We start from the raw sequence: 18,195 nt of genomic DNA on the forward strand, positions 1-18,195 counted from the left end.
TTGAAGGGATCCTGCTATGGAACAATCTTCTGGAGATCAGGTGAATCCCACAATCTGACCATCTTTAGGAAACATTGCAAGCCTTCCTCCACCGTAAGTGAGACAATTCAAAACACCTTTTATTCTAAAACTCCTTTCAACTGCCCCTCACATCCCACTCCCCCCGCAAAAAAACCCCAAACCCAAAACCCTATTCCAAGGAGAGTTCTGATTCATAAACGGAGAAGTGTCAGAGATTCCATGAAATCCTCTAGTGACTTTCCTGTTGCTATTGATTTTATGTGGAAGGTGCTCAGTTACTGATAGGCATTATATAAAACTAGATAGATAAATGGAGCAGGTGAAGTCAGGCTGAACTGTCTGTATGAGTGTCCTTATAAACCAGGTTGAGATCCTAGCTCCCTGAAATAGAGAGGAGACCCTTATCACCAATATCTTACACATAAGGGAGTACAGACCTGATGGAGAAGGCTTGCCAGCCCATTGCCTTCCATTTGACATCAAGAGCAGAGCTCCTTTGGGGAAATCTGAGGTAGGTACAGTAAAAGCTTTGTTATCCGGCATGTTGGGGAAATGGTGGGACCTGGTTAATCAAATATTCTGGTTAACTGAGAGTTATGCTTTACGAATGAAATACCAATTTTCAAAGAATTAGAATACAATAAAATGAATAAAGTATAAAATACAGTAGTACAGGACACAAGTATTCACCATCCAGTAGTAGGCCTGCACTGCAGAGTGGTTGGTTTCTTGAAGCACTTAAGTGTATACAGGTAACCTACTGTATAGAAAACTTATCTTATGACGCTGCATATCACTATGCATATCATAGTGATATGCAGCATCATAAGATAAAAGTTTTCCTTAGCAGAGGAAAGTACTGCCAGCTCCCTATGATACCGACTGCAAACTTTGGACTTTGCCAGTTTGTCCGCTGTATGAGAGAGATTCATTCTCTCTCAGCCTGTTCAAAGGGATCATCTTGGAGTTCTCCAGATCCAAACATTCAAGCCTAATCATTCTGGAATCCAGCTGAAATTATTTCTGCCTTTTTATCCAGGATAACCATTTTCCACTGCCAATGATCCATGTGATTTTGTTTTGTCATCATTTTTCACCTGTAAATTTAATGCTCATGAATTGTCAGCTTAACAGGCCAGGAGGCTGAAGTCCTCTATTTATCCCCAGGAAAGAAACAGTATGTCCATCAGCTGTACAAGCTTCTTTGTACTGTTATCTCAACCCTGTCTGGAAGGACCATAGGAGAGGAGGGGACAATTCAGTCTCTAGACCTTGTGACAAAGTTCCTGCTCTACCTTGATGAGTCTTGCGCTTATTGGCGGATTTGCTCGCCTTGGAGCTTCACGGCTGCCCTCAGCTTGGCCGTTTTTCTGAATTCACAGTCCAGATCGACTCCTCCTGTGTCTGACCAGGAGTTGGGAGGATTTGAGGGGAAACCAGGCCCAGGGCCCTGTGGAATGCAGCTGTCTTGAGTGCCTCCTGGAACAGCTGTGTGACAGCTACAACTCCCTGGGCTACTTCCCCATGGCCTCCTCCCAACACCTTCTTTATCCTCACCATAGGACCTTCCTCCTGGTGTCTGATAATGTTTGTACACCTCAGTCCTCCAACAGTCCGCGTTCTCACTCTCAGCTCCTAGTGCCTCTTGCTCCCAGCTCCTCACATGCACACCACAAACTGATGTGATCTCCTTTTTAAAACCCAGGTGCCCTGATTAGCCTGCCTTAAATGATTCTAGCAGCTTCTTGATTGGCTGCAGGTGTTCTAATCAGCCTGTCTTAATTGTCTCCAGAAGGTTCCTGATTGTTCTGGAACCTTCCCTGTTACCTTAACCAGGGAAAAGGGACCTACTTAGCCTGGGGCTAATATGTCTGCCTTCTATTACTCGCCTATAGTCATCTGACCCGACCCTGTCACAACCTGTTCCACCCTTGGCATCTCTACTGAGACTGGGGCAGGGATGCTAGTTTGCTTCATTTATGGTGGTGATCCATCTATGTGCCTGTTAACAGCAAGACTGGGACCACAAAGGCTCATTCCACAAAGGCTACCAAGCAGCCACCAGATGGTCACAACTTTTGGTCACTACTGTACAGGGCTGGATTTGAACTAGCAACCTAGAGGTAAAAGGTTCTGCATTCCATTGCCAGTTCCTGTAGCCAGACAGACCTTCCTCCAGTGTGTTCTTTCTTTTCCTTCCAGACAAACTGGCTAACCTGAAAGGCAAACATGGTGCCTGTTGAGGAAACAGCATTTGTAGCAGAAGCTACACTACAAGGTTTAAACAAACAAACAAACAAAAAAACAAACCACACAAAACCCCACAACATTTATTTTTTCAGTTTTTAAAACATGTCCATCACAGCTACCTTTTAGGACATTTACTCATTAAAATACAAAATTAATGACATATTAGCTAGGCAAAAGCTTTTATAGACAGAGGGAATTTAATTGCCCTCAACGTTTAAAAACAAAACAGATAACACAAAACTTGAGTTTCACCATCACCGCAGAGCATCTATAACATGCCATGAACTTAAACAGTCAAAGTGAAAAAAATAACCCAACTAAGAAAGAAGCAAATGCCCAATTAAACTGACCTCCAAGTGGGAAAATCATGTAGTGAGGCCAGGGCACTCAAAGTCCTTGGGTCTATTCCTTAGCTTTCTAGACACCATTGATCCTTGGTGGACTAACAGGTGTACCACAGCTTCTTGTTGATAGCGTGCCCAGGAAAGGGGCTGTACTACAAAATCCCAACAGATGCTGAAGCTTCCATTAACTTTGAACTGTGGAGGAAATTTAAGAGATTTTTGTGTGTGAAAATCTTTATTTTCAGTGCATGTACACACACACACGTTTGCTGAGCCACTTCCTTCAGGGGAAGCAGCCAGTGTTTGTGAATGTGTTTTGAGTAGTAAACTTTGGGAGTTTGCTAATTATCTGAAATGGTAGACAGAAAAAAGAAATCAGTCAGGGGAACCGCATCAGTTACAAAAAACAAGTGGGGCAGAGAGAACTTGTGATGAGCATAAAAACAACACTTTTATTCCTTTCATCAGCTAGACAAATGCAGAAAAGACATAAGTACACCGCTATTTTTGTTGCTTAACAGCTCTGTTGGAAAAAAAGAGATCCAAAAGACTAAGATAGGTTTCCGAGTAGCAGCCATGTTAGTCTGTATTCGCAAAAAGAAAAGGAGGACTTGTGGCACCTTAGAGACTAACCAATTTATTTGAGCATGAGCTTTCGTGAGCTACATGCATGTGATGAAGTGAGCTGTAGCTCACGAAAGCTTATGCTCAAATAAATTGGTTAGTCTCTAAGGTGCCACAAGTACTCCTTTTCTTTATGAAAAGACTAAGAGGAATTGATTTGGAGACATACAATGCTTACAAAACAAACCCACAATCGCAAATAGAACACTTTGTATTCGAGCTTGTTTCTGTGTTTTTGACACACGGTACTGCCTTTTTTCTTTTTTTTTTGATGTTCTAGCTCACCTTTGACCCTTTAAATTTAGCAAAAGTAGGGACAGAAGAGGAGGAAACAAAAAAAGATGACAAAACAATCCTGTTTGCCCCAGCTTGTTTGTTATGCCTCGCTTAGGCATTTCAGTTTGAGGCCATTTTTTCCTCCTTTCAGGCAATTAATTTGCCAGAGCTATGTCTGGAACACTGTGGGGGGAAAAAAGGCACCATCCAAAAACTTCTGATTGCCTCCACCAGGGGCTCTAATTCAGCAAGCTGTTCTCCCTCCACTGTGATGTCTTTATTTTCCAGGGAAGATTTGGGGCTGGATTCCTAGCTGGTATAAATCAGCATAGCTACACCCATTTACACATGTTGAGAATCTAAAATTCATTGTTGAGCAGTAATTGCTTCTACAGAGTCACAGTGTTCTGGCTGCTTCAGCTCAAAGGGATAGGCACACCTTTGCTTTTTCTACTTCGAGAATATAAAGGGACACAAATTTGAAAGACAGCACATTTAAGACAAAACTTGGAAATCCTTATTTACTCCACATATAGCCAGCCTGTGAAAAATCACATACACCAGGAGGCCAGGAGGCAACAAGAATCACAAGATTTTGAAAAGTGCTAAATCATTTTGACCAGTAACATTTGTGCTTATGGATCGAGAGGTTACAAGTGTGGACAAACTTGATGCTTGAAGGCATAAATTGATTGCTTTTGTGTGAGGGATGAAATTCCCCCAAGTCATAGCATTTCACAACTGGCCAGGTATATTACAGGGGGAAAGAGTTGCATGCCTCTGAAGCATCAGTTATGGTCACTGCCAGAGGCAGCACTGGAAGATTTGTCAGATCTAGAGTGGTATAACAATTCACATGCTCTTAGGAGAGTTTCACTGCATTCTGCATTAATTGCTCTGAATTCATCTTGGAGATGGGAGATTTACCTACCCTTCTATCAAAATCCTAATTTGATATGATTCTGGAAAATACACATCTGTACCACAGCATCTCATTGTTCTTTTTAGTCTTCCAGAACGTACTGTAGGGCTCAATCCTGCAGTGGCAAGGGGGATGGACAATATAACCTAGAAGGCTGCTTCTTTAGCTACTTTCCATGGTTCTTATATTTTTACCAGCCCTAGACAGAATCAGAGTTCTAAATGAGCCAACATAACTGGTATAGCCTACTCTAGTTTTTGGCAGTAGGACAGTGCTAATAGTCCCTTGGGGAATAGTTGCTTTCATGACTAATTCCAGCCAATGTCAGATGAGGATTGCTCCCACACATAGTTAGTGGACTTGGCAGCAATAGGCGCCTGCATTGGATGCCTCATTACCTCAGGGCTTGCAGTAGCAGGAAAAGACCAAATGCAGAGTTTGCACTGAGGATCCCAAGAGCAGGAAAAAGTAGCAGGTCGAAACCACACAAACATTCCCTGCATAGGGAGCAGGACATGTAATCTGGGTCCAGGGTGGCTGACGTCTGCTGGTACATGTTGGGATAGGAACAGAAAGAGCAGAAGAAAGAACTGTCAGTGGAATGAGGAAATGAAGAGGCATGAGAAAGGATAGTGCTCAGATAGCAAAAGCTGAGGTAGATAGGCTGGCAGAAAGACATGAGAGGCAGAAGAAGGAATAGGAGAGAGAGAGACAGACAGACATAGGAAGGGGAAATGGAGAGGTTGGTGGCAGAAAGACAGAGCCGTGAAAAGAAAGAAAAAAAAACAGGGATGCAGAGAAAGTGTAAGGAAAAGACTGAAATATGGGGACCCCATAGAAGAATGGAGAGAGAGAGGAGGAGAGCTAGGGAAGCAACGGACAGGAAGAAAGAGAAAAAGCAAACAAAACGACGCAGGAATCAGCAGAGCAAGGAGTGAAGATGGGGGAAAGCAATACAAAAAAATGTTTCAGGTTACTATATTTTAGGTAATTTAGTCATCTTCTTCCATGAACAATGAGAGGGAGTCCATTGGAAGGGGAGGGGCTGATTGCAGTCTAGTGGAGAAGAGTCAGGTAAAGGCTAACCAGGGGGAATGAGCAGGTGGACAACACCAAGGCTCACATGTCCCCTGTATCCTCAGTGCTCCAGCCAATGCTCTAAAGATTTTTATTAGTTTCAGTTACAATATGCACATTATTACAAGAGCCCTTTGGACTGCTAAGAGAGAAACATGTATGTCGTGCTGCTGCTCCTGACAACATTGGGCTTCTAATGGAACACTCTGGCCTCGACTTTGTGTACCTTTTCAGTGAATTCTGTGATCACAAAGAAACTCACAAAACTTTGACACGGTGTTGGCAGGAAAACTAGGAGAGAGTCATTATTCCTCTTCAGGATACCTGAGGCAAAATGTGCATGAAGAGTTTGCCTCAGGTTTCTGCAAGGGAAACATGGTCCCAAGCAGTTTGCAGTTAGCTTGCAATCAGTGCTTGAGGTGGAGCATTGTTGCCACTCCCTCTCTCATACACATCATGGCCAAAGAGAGTTAAAGACGAGAGAGGATCACCAGATGGAAGGGGAGTTCCTTTGGTTACAAAACTTATGCTGCTTAACCCATATAGTTTCGGAAGCATAGAGACGAAGCAGTGCCAGGCATGACACTGCAATGGTGCCCAGCTGCCAGAGTAATTCTCTGCTTAGGCTTCCAGATGCATGTGTGTGAAGAGTGACCCTCTCAACAATGGCATCAGTGCTTTTTGCTAAAGGAGTCCTTCGTGGTATCGACACTACATGCTTTTTGACTGAAAGAAAAATGGGTCACCAATGGGTGAAACAATATCACTGTCTGCTTTCACCTACGAAATTAAAAATGCCTGAGATTACCAAGGGTTTCTCCCATTTCTCCGTTAAAAGTGGTGTCCCGTGTTGTGTTCTTCACTGGTTACATTTCAAATAAATAAACCTTGGTTTGAGCACAAAATGAAGAAAATCCTGTAATCCCAGGGATCTTCTTCCAGTGAATACACCCATTGTTACTTTAATATGTGTTACACTAAAAATTCAAAATACACCCATTGTTACTTTAATATGTGTTACACTAAAAATTCAAAACATCTTGACTAGGAGTGTGTTGCCTGCTGAGAAGCTTCCGTGAAGCAAGCCAGATGTTTCCAATTGTGAACCATTTGGGACTTCCCACGACATGAGCAGTTTGGGATATACCCTGAACTTAGCGATTTGTGTTATTTCAGTGTTTTAAGTCTGTGGGCCTAATTCTCATTTATACAAGGCCCCAGAATGGTGTGAAGGGCCTTACTGAGAGACTCAGACCCAGAATGCTATCGTCTATCATTAAGACAAAGAGAGAGAGAAAAAAAACCCAAAGAACAGCTCCATCCTTATTCATTTTGTAGCTGATATCTCAGTAGGCTTTTCTTAGAGCCCCATTTATAAACCATTCACAGGCTGGCTCAATGAAGAGCAGCTTCGGCAATTGGGTAAAAAGTATGTGTCTTTTATGTATCTGCTGTGATGGTATTCACTTTCAAGATACTCGAGTACAAAAAACGTAGGGCACTGTCCTGTGAGGTGCTGAGTTCCCCCTGGGAAGTGCCAATTAGTGTCAGTTTTCATTGACTTCTAGAGGTGTTGTGGGTGCTCAGCACATAGCAGAATCAGGCTGTTGCTCATTACAAAAAAAAAAAATCTTCACTTTTATGGGTGACCCAGGCCATGGTAAGCCCCTCCCATCCCTTTTCAGTGCCAACTTTCCATGTTGGGAGTGCAGATTAAATGCAGAGGGTCATGGGTTTGGCTCTAGCGGCATTTTGTTAACACCACATTGTTACTGATTTAGAGGGAAAACATGTAAAAATTCTGAGAGGAGTGCCTTGGCCACAGCATGCGGACCCAGTCTTGCAGAGGTTGGGCTGCATTCAGCACTATTATGATTCCACTGATTTCATGAGGTTCTACTGCTTTTCATTTGGTTCATTGTGCCCAGTATACAAGGTCACTTTTACCAGCAGACAAATATTGTAACTGAACACCGATTCAGCCAGCATAAAAGTTGAGACCTAAACCCACAAAAGAAAAGAAGGACTGCAAGGGGAAGCTGCTGCTACATCTAGTTAACTCCAGTCCAGCCCCTGCATTATAGCACATATTAGACTCTTCTATTAGATGCTGTTAATTCTGGACAATGCTACATATCCTGCATGTATTGCTCTCCTTCCCCACTTTCCAAACAGATTGTAGCACAAATAAAATAAACAAAACCAAAACTCTATCCTTGTCTATCCTACATCACCAAAAAGTTACACTTTACTTTGCTTTTACTATTGTTAAAATATTAAAACCAATTCCTACTGTTTCCCTCACATATAGTGCACAGGGAAACGGTCAAACTCCTATTCATACAGCAAACTATTATACATGGAGGTTTTGTTACCTGCGGAATGTAAGGAGTAGACAGTTAGTAGCAAATAAGTAAAAGACTTCTGTCAACCAGAGTCTAGTACAGATGGTGCCATACAACATGATTTTGGTGATTCAAACTTGATTTTCAAAGCAGTCTCTCTCACACGGACTGAAATATTAATCACCATCATTAAGATCTTACCAACACTTGGTGCTTGCCAACCTGTAGGACTCTCAGTCCTGAGAAACTGAGGTAGTTATTCTCCTCTTCAGCCCTCATTTGCTCTCATATTTTGAGCAAGTCAGTTTATCGCTCTGTGCTATAATTTCTCATTGGCAAAACTGGGATAATACTTCTCTTCCTATGTAAAGCAGTTTGAGATACTTGGATGAAAGATGTTAAGGGCAAAGAATTACTATCAGAGCCAATCAAAAATTTTCTAATCAAGTTTTTTCAAAGAAAGATAGCCTTTTTGCAAAAATATTGGTTTGCAAATTGTGGTCTATATATTTGTAAACAAATACTGTGTGAAATTTGTATCTATATATAAAATTTGCAAACAAATATATATTATACATTATATTTTATGTATATGTAATTTCATTTTTTGAAGAAAATTGGGGCCTCTTTTTTAATTGAAAACATTAATGAAAATGTTATCAGTATTTTTCCGTTTACCAAAAACCAGGATTTTCAATAAATGCTGGAAAACACAGCTTTTGGTAAATGCAAATTGTTGATAATCATTTTGATAACACTTTTGATAATGTTTTCAATAAAATGTTAAAAAGTTGCAAAAATATTAAACATGGTTCATCTTAGAATATTTCATAACTGAAAACAAGTACAAAATTTTGAATATTTTTGAAAAATAATACTATATTTTTTCTTTTTGAACAGCTCTAATTACCTTTATTCTCCTGTATTAGTTATCAAGGAGAGATGATTCCAAAAGACTTAGTTTATGCCTGGATCTGACTTTAGATCTGAAGTGTGTCTGTGAAGCAGAAACAGTGCAGTCTAAATCCTGCAAGTCTAAAGCACTTATTGTGTGACCTTGGTCAAGTCACTTACCTCTTTGAATTCCAGTTTACCCATCTTTCAAATGGGGTATAATACTTACCTAATGAGTGTAGTGTGAGGTCTCATTAATGTTTGTAAAAGGTTGAGGAAGAGGTTGCACAATTTTCCATTCCTGTCCTCTCTAAAAAGATTTATTAAAACACTGAACTAACACGATGGGTACAATGCAAAACTAAATACCCTCATGACATTATATTGTGCCAGTTTCCCTTCCATTCACGCTACTTTCCTTATGCCATATCATGCCTTACCTAATCTAGATTGTAATGTCCCCAGGGAGGTAGCTGTGTTGTTTGTTAGTTCGTGACGCACCATACAGAATGTTGTCCTGTATGCAGAGGAGTGAAGTGCTTTGAGATCCTAGCCCTAAGACACTTCAGAAGTATGACATTTTAAATAAAATAATGGAAGGTCAAAGCTCAAAGCAGCAATTCATGTAAATAGCTAGGTTATTTCAGAGTCATGTTTTTCAGTTCCTCAACCTAATTTCTTCATTTAAAACAACAGGTGGCTGTTCCCATTTTAATATTCTGGACTTTTTCTATGTTCCTTGACAGATGTACATTCAAGGAAAGCTGCTCTTTGCCAATTATATTTTCAATGGATATAGCAAGTCAGCTAAAGACCTTCAAAAACAAATAGCAAAGACCAGGAGTGATTACCATATGGGCTACTGTCTACCCAACGATTTCAGATTCAGGTATTTTGCTTTTTCTGTATCTAGTCACCTCATTCTGAGAGCTTTGGTTTCTTTGTCCAGTTTTTTTAAATGTAATTTGTTGCAATCCAAAACAACATAGGCAGTATTTTCAATATCAAAGGGATGCTATTTATGACGAGTATCGGGGGTAGCCATTGTTAGGGGGCTTATTCCTTCACCCACTTACTTCCTTGGTCCTTCTCGCATGAACAGAGAGCAACAATACCCAAAGTCCAGAGGTGCAAACAATTTGATGTTTATTGGGGTGAACGTCCAGCAAGCATGATTCCAGTTTCCTTCCTTAGTGTCCCCCTCCCCAGCTCTGACACCACAGAGCCTTACCTCTGTCCCTGTTCCCATTCTTGCCCTTAGCAAAACATGATTCCAATTCCCTACCTCCATTCCCTGTTCCCATTCCCCCCCCCCACACACACACACTTCCTGATTGACTGCAGACTATATAGTAAAACTTGAGTTCTGCTTAGCTATACCGTAACCAATCATTTTACAGCAATTTAACTAACCAATCCTAACATATTGTAACATGATTATGTAACCAATTATATCCCACCACCTTAATTAGTTTACACCCAGCAAAATTAATTATACAGCAGACAGGAACAATCACAGAACCAGACAGAGATTATGCAGACAAACAATAGGGAAATGGGGACTACAGTAACAGAACAAACACAGAAATGAGGATTTCACATCCCAGCTATTGATAAGTGAGTTCTTGCCAGACAGAAAACTATCATCCTAAATTTCCTTTTACATCTTCTAGGCTCTTCCCTTTCTGTGGAGGTGATAGATCGGATCACCTTCCTAACAGCCCCATATTGACTAGTTTGGAACATGAGGATGTGACTGTTCACTTCCCAGCTTATGGCTGCCTCTGCTGCTTAGCCAAAGATCTTCGCCTAAGAACAGGGCCTCAGACTGTCACAGTGAGAGAAGGCCCTTACACCGGCAGACAGTAATTTTGATTCTTTCTTTTATACCTCTATAACTAGCCAAGTGATAAGAATACACCTAAATTCTTACAGTATAGGCCTTTACAGACAGGCCTGAATATCTATATCCTAACAGCCGTGTTAGTCTGTATCCACAAAAACAACAAGGAGTCCGGTGTCACTTTAAAGACTAACAGACTTATTTGAGCACAAGCTTTTGTGAGTAAAAACCCCACTTCTTCAGATGCATGGAGTGAAAATTACAGATGCAGACATCTCAGTGGTTTGAGCATTGGACTGCTAAACCCACGGTTGTGAACTCAATCCTTGAGGGGGCCATTTAGGGGTCTGGGGCAAAAGTTGGGGATTGGCCCTGCTTTGAACAGGGGGTTGGACTAGATGACCTCCTGAGGTCCCTTCCAACCCTGATATTCTATGATTTCCCAGATAGAGTGTACAGCCCTTTGCTGGGAAGATTTTAGCTACCTCTGACAGATACCAGAGGGATCTGTCTTTTTTTATACACATTTAGCTTGTCATGCCAATAAAATCTCATTGAATTTAACTGCAAAATGGTAGAAAATAGCTGCCAGCTTGGTTAGATCATATTTTCTCGGACGTAAACTTGTCACTTCACATGCAAACAGCCAGAACACATACTGGAGGAGGAAAGGGGTTAGGGATAAGGTATGGCAGATAATTAATGGTATGTTTTCAAAAGCACTCAGGACCTGACTCTGCTCTCATTGAAGTCAATAGTGAACTCCCACTGACTTCAACAGGAGGAGAATTAGGCAAACACTGATTTAGGCCCGCCGATGCCTACACTAGAGAGCTTACAGCAGCACAGCTGTACTGCTGTATCTGTGCGGCTGTAAGATCCCTTGTGTAGCTGCTCTATGCCGGCGGGAGAGCTCTTCCATCAACATTGAGTGGCAGTAGCTGTGTCAGGGGAAGATGCTCTCCTGCTGACACAACGCTGTCCACACCGGCACTTCTGTTAGCGTAACTTACGTCACTCGGGGGGTGGTTTTTTTTCACATCCCTGAGCGATATAAGTTATAGCGACAAAAGCGCTAGTGTAGACATAACCTTAGTTAGTTCTCTTGCTATCTGGGCAAGGTAGAAGTCACCAAACATGTTATGTGCATCCATGCTGTCATGTCCTGAACCAAAACTGGTGCATGACAAGGTAGAATGCCTGTAAGGGACAGGTTTAAGAGTAGTAGGTTGTGGGGGGTGGGTGGGTGGGGAAGCTTTTCCATCCTGCTTTCATATGGCCAAAGTGATGTTTCTCACAGGGAAGTTGGTAGGCATTTGGAGCAAATGACCATACCGTCTTAGAGAGTGTTGGGCGACCGTTCGAGAGAATGGGGCCTGCTTAGTTAGAACACTGATCTCTTAATTCAACTTGAATTCAAACCATTTGATGTTTTCAGTCACACAGAGATGCTTTATCTGAATGGAGTCCAACTTCTTTTCTTGTCCAACTTCTTTTCTATCTTGACAGTGAGGGGCCATGTTTCAGTCTCATAAATCAGGATGACTCACTACCGAAGCATTGTGTATCCTCCGCTTTGTCTCTCTACTTACCAGGGTGTTTGAATTGCAAAAGATGTTCTTGATGAAGTGCTCCATTACTGACTATGCTTTTGCAAGGCTGAGTATTTTTGAAAATCTCACTCTGGGAAAAGGAGTACTAGCATGGACACGCTGCTGATGTGATGTCACCTAGACCAGCTCTGAGCATGATCAGTTGACATATTTGTCAGAGTAGCGGTGGCTGATCTATATTTGAGCTCCCAGTGTTGCTGCCACTTATGGTAGTGCAAGGTTGGGGCATTTTTAGAAAAATGCTAGGACAGAGACAGCTTACTATGGGCTTGACTGTCCATGATCGGAGATCAATCCACCTCCTGGAAGAACCTCTGGGAGGGGAAACTTGCACAGGATACTTTGTGGGTTTGCCAAGGGATGATGCCCCAGCTGTTTCCCTTAGTCACCCCACCTCCATAACCTGTAGATTCCCAACAGTGCAGGGAAAGAGTGTGTATGCCATGTTAACTGTCTTTCGTCTCCCTCCCAATACCTTTTGGCCCACTGGAGTGGGATTTTGACTATGTTCATCCCCTCCATGGTGTGAAGTGGAGAGAATGATGTCCACACACAGTTTCTACAGTTGGGAAGATCAGACGAACAATCTGTGACACCAGTGGGGATTAGTATTGCGAATGAGCAAGCTGATCCAGGCAGATTGCAGACGTTCTCCACCCAAACTCAAACTGAACTTTTTGGAACTTTGCATTTCTCCTCACAACCTCTCCCCCAAGTTTTTACATGGGTCAGTTGTTTCTAAGTGCTGGGCAGAAACGGAAGCAGAATACCAAGCCAGAGGCTGTTCTTTTAGCGTTTCCATCCCAAATGAAAGCAGAAGCTACTAGAAACATTGCAAGGAATTGTTCTTTTAAGCTTTCCAGCCTGGGTTTTAATACACAGATTCAAGAGGTCAAGATATTTCAGATATCCTTTGGATTAATACAGTATATGAACCCTAGGATACACACCCAGAATAGACCTATTGTACAGAACTAATTAGCATGGAGGAGAAGGGACAGAAGTTGTTCGAGATAGAAATGACCTATGAGATCAAAATTTCATGCCCTAGATAGATAAGATAGTGCCCTTCCCCAATACTTCCATTTCCCTAAGAGAGAATGTATCGAATGTTAAATTAACAAGAAATCTTACCCAAAGAGCTGGAGAAAAGTGCAGGAGATGGAATGGTACTGGTGTGGGGGTGCCTTTTCCAGAACTGCCTGCTCGTGCTAATGCTGTTTTCTTTATTTGAACCTAACTAATCAGCATCTTTGCCACACAAATCAGCGTTATCTCTGAAACGATGATAAGGCTGTGGAAAACGAAGCTCTGTGTGCGTCACTAGGCTTAGAGCAGCTGGAGGGGGTCTGTGTGTGCATTTATGTAATTAATATAGCTTCCAGATCCAACAGTTTGCCTCTTTGTAGGTTACCCAACAGTTACATGGAGTGTCTGAGTTCTCTTTTCTACCGTAGTAAATCCCCCTCCCCAATAAGGTCTCCTCCTGCTCCCCCCTCCATTGGTGCTGCATCAACACCATGACCCAGGCTCATGACTTCCATATAATTTTTTCAGTTTCTATTTCCCTGAACTTCCAGGAAGTGCCCAATCCAAACTGGGTCTCTCTCCACCACGTTAAGAATCTAGTACTTCCTTGCTTCTGTTTCCATCACTAAAGTGCCCCTCGACGCTTTGCACATCTTCTGCCTGAGCTACTGCATCCTTTTTCTCTCTGGCCTTTCACCTTGCTCCCCTTTCCAGTCCATTCAGAACGCTGTGGCTGAAAGTTAAAAATTTAGTTCTCTTACCTGTAATTTTGTCTTACGGGAGGCAAAAGGTTCCTTCTCTCCTTGTTAGGTCGGTCTGCCTGTTAGCACCCTCTACTGGCATGCCTGGTAAATGGCATTGATGTTGCTTCCCAGGTTAGCTGTTTCGAATTATTTGAGCATGAGCTTTCGTGAGCCACAGCTCACTTCATCAGATGTTTACCGTGGAAACTGCAGCAGACTTTATATACACACAGAAATCATGAAACAATACCTCCTCCCACCCCACTGTCCTGCTGGTAAATTATTTGGGGTGGGAGGAGGTATTGTTTCATGATTTCTGTGTGTATATAAAGTCTGCTGCAGTTTCCACGGTAAACATCTGATGAAGTGAGCTGTGGCTCACGAAAGCTCATGCTCAAATAAATTGGTTAGTCTCTAAGGTGCCACAAGTACTCCTTTTCTTCTTCCCAGGTTAGGTTGCCAAAGCTAAGAAGAATGAAGAAAAAGCTAGAAACTACAACGATTAGCTCTTGAAAAAATCAGGCTGAATGTGCTTTCCCTCTCCTCACAATGTGTGAAATAAAACCAGATTTTCCACAGCCTCTGTCATAAATACAAGCCTCTCTCCCCCACCAGAAAATCTGAATAGGACTGTTTACTATCTCCACATGGCAAAACATTCACAAGTTGCTAAACACAATAAACCTGGTGTATGATTCCAATTCAAAGGAGGCAAAATCATATGTAAATAAACTAATTTTATCCTTCTCTGTCATGTGACTCTACTGCTCCCTTGGACTGGTAGCAGTTGGGAAGCAGCAAGCGGTAGAGAATGTCCAACAACAATCCAGAGAGGGGAAAAAGTCCACCATGGTAACATAATATCAAGCGAACTGTGGACACATTTCTTTTAAAAAAACAAAAGGGTCTTTAAGAGGGAGCACCAAAGGATGACTGAAGGAGGTCTGAAGGAGGCATAAAAGAAGCATGTCAGTTTTGTAGCTGCTCAGTTAACCACTTTACACAGGATTGTGTTTCCCTGTCCATAAAGTAGCTGTACCTATGGATCCTTTACCTTCAGGAGCATCTCAGTAAGAGAGTTGACTTACACTACCTAGATACAGAGGTTTTGATGCTTTGCACCCCTTCCTACATCCCCCATATAACACCAATACATCAGGCTTTCTACACAGTAGAACATTACCACCTTCACCAAGCCTAAAACATTTAATTGTTTTTCTAGGGTGTGGGAAGATTTAGGATCAAAAGAGGGCAAGGAACTGACCGGTGTATGTGGGGAAGGCCAAACTTTTCTTGGAAATGACCTAAGCATTGGTGTGGACAGTGCTATGGTCAGCAGGAGAGCTTCTCCCACCGCTCGTTGGGGGTGGATTAATTCAGTTGATCGGGGAGCAGTCTCCCAGTAGCTTAGAGCGGCTACACGAGACAACTTTACAGTGGCACAGCTGTATGGTGCAGCTGCACTGCTGTAAGCTCTCTAGTGTAGTCATAGCCAATGTTGGGGACTTGCCTCAGAACTATTTTATCTGAAAAAGAAAAGTAAAGCTGCATGATGAAAAAGGCCCCAAGTTCTCTAAATTTTCTCAGCTGATGTGATGGCAAAAAAAAGGGCAAATTTTAGAATGAGAAACTAGGACATAGGAGATAGTGGATGAAGCAGTAGGCTAGACATGGAATGTATGGGATGTACGTCCCTCAGGGCTGAGACTTTCACTTCCAGGAAACTAGAGCTCAGACCCTTATGAAAATCATCTATTGGGAAGTCTAAAGTGTCCTTTGTGAACAATAGCAGGATGTCTGCCTACCTCTTCATGCCCTTGTAAGCTCAGCAGGAAGAAAGCTGAGATTTGAAAAGTAAATCATCCTTTTCTTGATTTGAAAAGGAAATCATCTAACTTTTGAGAGTAACCATGTTCAGGGAGACATGAGCCTTAGGTTCCATGGTACAAATCTCAGATGCTGCAAATCTGGATGGGTTGAGGTCCCAAAACATTGGCAGTATCCACAACTTGCACATTGACTTGTGTATCAGTTCGGGAAAACTGAGGAAATTTGGGTCAATAAGGGGTGACCAAAATTACTGAAATGTGATCCTGGCTGCTGTTTCTGGGCACCTTGCATCTGAGGGCAAAGGAATAACCCCAGAGACCCAGCAAGGAGAATGATAGAGTGTCCACTCTCCAAGCCTGTAGATACTAATGCCAGGCGCATAGTTTTGTTATCTTCCTATTATTACTAGTCATTGGGTTGCAAACAGGTTTGCTTGGTGCAATCTGGTTGGAAACGTGCTTGTTTAACCATCTCCAACTCATGATGGCTGAGCTACTCAGCCTGACGGCTGGTCTTACCACCAATATGTATAACTCCAAGAAATATACCCAGGTGTTCTGGTGTCTCTCTCCAGCCTTTTGCTCTGTTGTGGTGGGTGGGATAGGCCACAATGGTTCTATTTCCCATGTGAATGGCTACAATTCCCGCTGGGACCCTTGGGAGGAGGGTGACACTTCAATTCCTCACTGCCCACAACTCCAAAGAGGCTAATGCCAAGCTGGCATTCCCAGGAGGACCATTTGCCCTGTGCCACGTGAGGTCTCATCTGAACTCCCCATCCATCTAGGCTGGTGTTGGTTATGGCGCAGAATCTTTAGCCCAGGGTTTGCCACTGGAAATATGACGGGGTTGGTGCCATCACTATAGATAGGCCCATCTTCTGAGTTTGGTAGCTGCAGTGCTTGCTCAGAAAATTGTGAAGGAGTGGAGGTGGAGAACTTCCCAGGGGGATCATTTTATCAGCTGAAGGCCTTGGTGGTTGGTGTGCTGATGCCTTCAGGGCTGAAAAACTACTTGATGAAGACTTCAATTTGTTTGAATTTCTTCTTGGTTAATACCACGAGGTCCAGGCTCGTTTTGAATAGACCCACCCTCGATGTAAGCATACCCAAACTAGAATGAAGGCGCTTTCCTGATGACTCTCTATGAATCTATAAGGTTCCAGGAACTGGATGGGTTTAGGAAGCACAGCAAGCTCTTATCTCATGGGATTGCATCTTCAGCAGTAGATCATTCAGGTTGTGGTAGATCTGGGTGACAGGATGACGATCAACATCATGAACATCAGTGGCACAGATGTCAAGCTGAAGAGCACTGGCTGGAACCAATGACGGAAGCTCACAATCACAAAATGTAGGAACCTTTGGTGGCAGGGAGGTATTGGAACATGAAGCTAAAAGTCCCATTGAAATGTATGGAGGCTAAGAAATATGGGGGGCGAAGGGGGAGAGAAGAAGAGGGGATAGTTCTTGGCTCAGCAGAGCTAAAGCCACTATCCTGAAATACATTTTAAACACAGAGTGGTTGAAGGTGGACAGAAATGGAATGGGAGCTCCAGGCCAGAACCTCTCTCTTGAAGGGGCCAGGATTATTGCTCCGAGATGAAGATTTGGTACAAAGTGCAGGGACCATGGTCTTTTCACATGGGCTTGGGGCAGAGAACACATAAGAAAAAAAAAGTAGAAGAGGAGGATGTTTACAGTCTATGAGGAGATCTTGTCTGAACATGTCAAGACCCATCTGTCAGAAGTGGTACTGGCCAATATTGGAAGAAATTCTTGAGCCTTTCCTTCCTTCCTCCCAAGGGAAGATTGGCCTCATATGGCAGAGCTTCCCTGTCTGGAAGTGTCTTCTGAAGAATCTTCTCTAAGTTTGATGCCAAACCCAGGAACGGGAAACCTTTGATGATGAGGATGGCTGTACCCTGATCAACTGCTGGGGAATCTATTGCTGAGGGATTCCTAGCCTACCTCAGTGCACTTCCCTGAGGACATTTTCCCTGCCAGACAGAGCAAGCTGGAGGGAGAAGGAAATTTGGCAAAAATTCCTAAGAAAAAGAGCCCTCAGAGACAACTGCTGTGGAAATCTCTGCTTCAGAGCTCAGAGGCAGAAGATTGAGGTGTGGTTCACGAAATACGTCTGTAGCGTATTCTAATAGTCAGACTGTCATGTAGGGAGAGAGGAAGAAGAATGGAACTTCTTTTCTGCCTTTAAGTTGGGCAAAAGCCAGAAAAAACCCAAACATTTCCAAGTTTAATGGAAGTGCGGATTCACACTACTGAGAATCTCTTTCTTGCCTGCTGCTCAGACCAATCCTTTCATTGGCTTCCTCTCATCTTTGATATGGAGTTCAAGCTTCTCTGTCCTCCCTCTCAAGGGTTAGC

The 18,195-nt window shown here is 42.7% G+C and overlaps 1 protein-coding gene across 2 annotated transcripts in view; it reads left to right on the forward strand.

Annotated features, from left to right (window-relative positions):
- The window catches only part of LOC125630083 (uncharacterized), a 60,625-nt gene that overhangs the window by 32,370 nt on the left and 10,060 nt on the right, over nt 1-18,195 (forward strand). For both annotated transcript variants that reach the window (XR_012666425.1, XM_075124276.1), the window contains exon 11: nt 9,500-9,642. Coding sequence is in view for 1 of the 2 variants with exons in the window: in XM_075124276.1 (XP_074980377.1) it covers nt 9,500-9,642 (143 nt within the window). In the remaining variant the exon portion in view is untranslated. The remainder of the gene's footprint in view (nt 1-9,499; nt 9,643-18,195) is intronic.

The sequence above is a fragment of the Caretta caretta genome, chromosome 1, assembly GCF_965140235.1.
Source record: "Caretta caretta isolate rCarCar2 chromosome 1, rCarCar1.hap1, whole genome shotgun sequence".
Lineage (NCBI taxonomy): Eukaryota > Metazoa > Chordata > Testudines > Cheloniidae > Caretta > Caretta caretta.